At 70.6% G+C, this 3,069-nt stretch overlaps 1 protein-coding gene across 1 annotated transcript in view; it reads right to left on the bottom strand.

Moving 5' to 3' along the window:
- Window positions 1-3,069, bottom strand: part of AURANDRAFT_70919 (hypothetical protein) — a gene marked incomplete at both ends in the record, with an annotated part of 5,818 nt that overhangs the window by 1,502 nt on the left and 1,247 nt on the right. The window contains 2 exons of the mRNA XM_009035664.1: window positions 649-1,326; window positions 2,586-2,876. Of these exons, the coding sequence (XP_009033912.1) occupies window positions 649-1,326; window positions 2,586-2,876 (969 nt within the window). The remainder of the gene's footprint in view (window positions 1-648; window positions 1,327-2,585; window positions 2,877-3,069) is intronic.

The following is a 3,069-nucleotide window of genomic DNA, read 5'->3' on the forward strand; positions in this document are numbered from 1 at the left end:
GGGGGGTCGGCGGGGACGGCCTCCCGGGCGGCGCGATCGACTTTCGGTTCGGCGACGTTCCCCCCGCGCTCTTCGGTTTCCGGGTCGATCCGCCCCGTTTTTCTTCGCGGGGGCGCGAAGAGGGGGTCTTCGGCGGGCCGTAGGCGGTCTCCCCGGCGAATTTTCCCGGGTATTTGGGGACGCAGGGGCGCACGAGAGTTGATAAGCGACGCGCCTAAATCGGCTGATTGCTGTCGTATGCCGCCCCGCCAAAAAAATTGAGATCTCTCTCTCTCTCAAGAGATTTGAGAGAGAGAGAGAGATTTGAGAGAGTTCGGTCGTCCAGGCGTCCGTCGGCGGGGCAATTCGTAGCACCCGTCCCGTCGCTCGCTTAGGCCCGCACGTGGGTGCGCTCGCACCTACGAAGGCGTACTTTCTTCGACGCACACGGGCGGCCGCCCAAGTCCCACGTTAAAGCACCCATGATAATAATAACAATAACACTTCTGCGGTACGCCCAACCGTGCCTGTCCCGTGTAACACGAGTGTAACCATGTGCGGTCGCTCGGTGGGACGCTCAGCACGAGCCTCAGGCTGGCGGGACTCTATCCGCGGACACGAGTACGGCCACTCACGAGAGGACTCTTACGAGAGAACTCTTTAGTTCACCCCGAACAGGCGGCCCTCGCAGCCGTCCTCGGCCGACAGCCAGAGCTGGTTCGTGCGGTCGAGGTGCCAGTAGAAGCGGTGGTGGAGCGTGAAGGCCTTCGGGCCGAACTTGGCGCGGAAGCCGTCGAAGCCCTCGGCCTCGAGGGTCGGGCCCTGGCGCCAGACGCGTCCCCCGTCGTGGCCCCAGCCGTCGTAGCCGGCGATCTCCTCCTTGGACCAGCCCTCGGCGTCCTCGCCGTTCGCGAGGCTCAGGTGGAGGACGAAGTTCATGCCTCCCGCGGCCGTCGGCACGTTGCGGACCTCGCGGCCGTGGAAGAGGCGCACGTTGTCGGCGTCGGCGTTTTTCGCGTAGCCGGGCATCTTGGCCATGCGGTTCGTCGCCGCGTCGTACACCTCGGGCTGCTCGGCCTCGGGCTGCTCGGCGGCCTCGAGGAGCCGCGACCGGAGCGCGTCGGAGAGCACGAGCTGAAACAGCATGCCTCCGCAGAAGTCGAAGGTCGCCTTGTTGTCGTGGAGGTCCACGAGGTACTGGGCGAGGCGCCCGTCGTAGTCGCCCACGCGCGTCTTCGGATCCGTCAGCGGCATGGTCGCGACGGCGCGCGCGGTCGACGCGCGGCGGGCGGCGGGGCGGAGGAAGGCGCTCGAACTCGCGAGGAGGAACGCGAGCAGGCGCATCGGCTGTGAGGCGGCGGTGTGGTCGACGACGTAGGCTGGCTCTCCGAGGCAGCGGCGTGAGGCGCGTGAGCTGGCTCTCCGAGGCGGCGGTCGAGGCGTGAGGCGTGGAAGCGGCACGATCAGTCACCTTGAACTCGCGTTGCAGCTCGACCGGTGCGATATGGCAGCCCTGGCCAAACTGATGGAGGCCCTAGCCGTGGACGGCGCCGTCGAGCGCAGAACGGTGGTCCTCGCGGGCGTCACGGGCGACGGCAAGAGCTCGACGGGCAACAGCGTCTGCGGCCGGGCCGCCTTTGCGACGTCCGGGGGCCTGCGGAGCGAGACGCGGGCCCACGCCGTCGCCGACTACCGCCACGGCGGCGCCTTCTGGCGCGTCATAGACACCATCGGCCTCGAGGACACGTGCCTGCCCCAGCTCGAGGTGCTGCGGCGCTTCTCGCTCTTCGCGGACGACTGCCCGGACGGCGTCGACGCGTTCCTCTTCGCGCGGAGCCGCGCCGAAAATCCGCCGCGGGAGTGCTCGGTTTCGTCGAGAGAGACGGTTCCCGCGGGAGTGCCGCGTGTTCGTCCGGCGCGAGACTTCCGGCGGAGAGGGCGTTTCCTCGTCGAAAGATCGTTCCCGCGGGAGTTCGTCGAGAGCGACGGTTCCCGCGGGACACCGCTCGTTCGTCGAGAGATCGCGTGTTTTCTCGTAGAAAGACCACCCTTCAAACATAGGTCGTCAAGTGGGGCCGCTTCAAGCCCGAGCACGAGCGGGCGCTGGACGCCTTCGCGGCGAACGTCGGCGCCGCGGCGCTCGCGCGGACGCTCCTCGTCTTCACGCACTGCGGCGACGCGGACGCGGCGGGCCTCGACGCCACGCTCGCGTCCGACGCGGCGCCCGCGGCGCTCCGCGACGTCTGGCTGCCGCGGCTCGGCGGCGCCGTCGGCGTCGACAACGCCGCGGGCGGGGCCGCGCCGCGGCTCCAGGCCGCGCTCGACGCGGTCGTCGCGGCGCACGGCGGCGAGCGCTACGCGAACGCGGCGCTCGCGTCCGCGCGGGAGCGGCGCGACGCCGACGCGGAGGCGGAGCGCGCGGCCTTCGCGGCGGCCGTCGCCGACTGGCGCAAGGGCGAGGGGCCCGTCGTCGTCGAGCGCGAGCCCGCGGCGGAGCCCGCCGCGACGCCCGCGGTCTAAGGCCAGGTTAAAAGAAAACACCGGGTCTAAGGCCAGGTTAGAAACGCCCCGCCGCGCGGTTCGCCCTCGAGGTCGCTCGTCTTCACGGGGAGCTTTCCGCCGAGGAGCGTCGTGCTGCCCTGGCGGACGAGGTAGGTCGGCGAGGGCAGCGGCCCCGTGAACGTCGTCTCGAAGGCCGCGCCGCCCTCGTTCGGCGCGAGCAGCTCGTCGTCGTCGTTCGGCGGGGCGCCGTACCCGTCGATCCAGAGGTCGAGGAAGCGCGTCTGCCAGGCGTCGGAGAGCGTGTTGCCCCAGTAGGAGCTCAGGCTGATCTCGTTGAGGCTCACGTCGCCGTCGGGCGCGACGAAGACGTCGCAGCGCAGGTAGTCGGCGCCGACCTGCGGGCGCGACGCGTCGCCCCGCCGCCGGGCCGCGCGCGTCGCTCCGGGCGCGCGTCGCTCCGGGCGCGCGTCGCTCTGGGCGATCGTCGCTCCGGGCGATCGTCGCTCCGGGCGCGCGTCGCTCCGGGCGATCGTCGCTCCGGGCGATCGTCCCTCCGGGCGATTGTCGCTCCGGGCGCGCGTCGCTCTC

Source organism: Aureococcus anophagefferens, assembly GCF_000186865.1.
Source record: "Aureococcus anophagefferens unplaced genomic scaffold AURANscaffold_3, whole genome shotgun sequence".
NCBI lineage: Eukaryota > Pelagophyceae > Pelagomonadales > Pelagomonadaceae > Aureococcus > Aureococcus anophagefferens.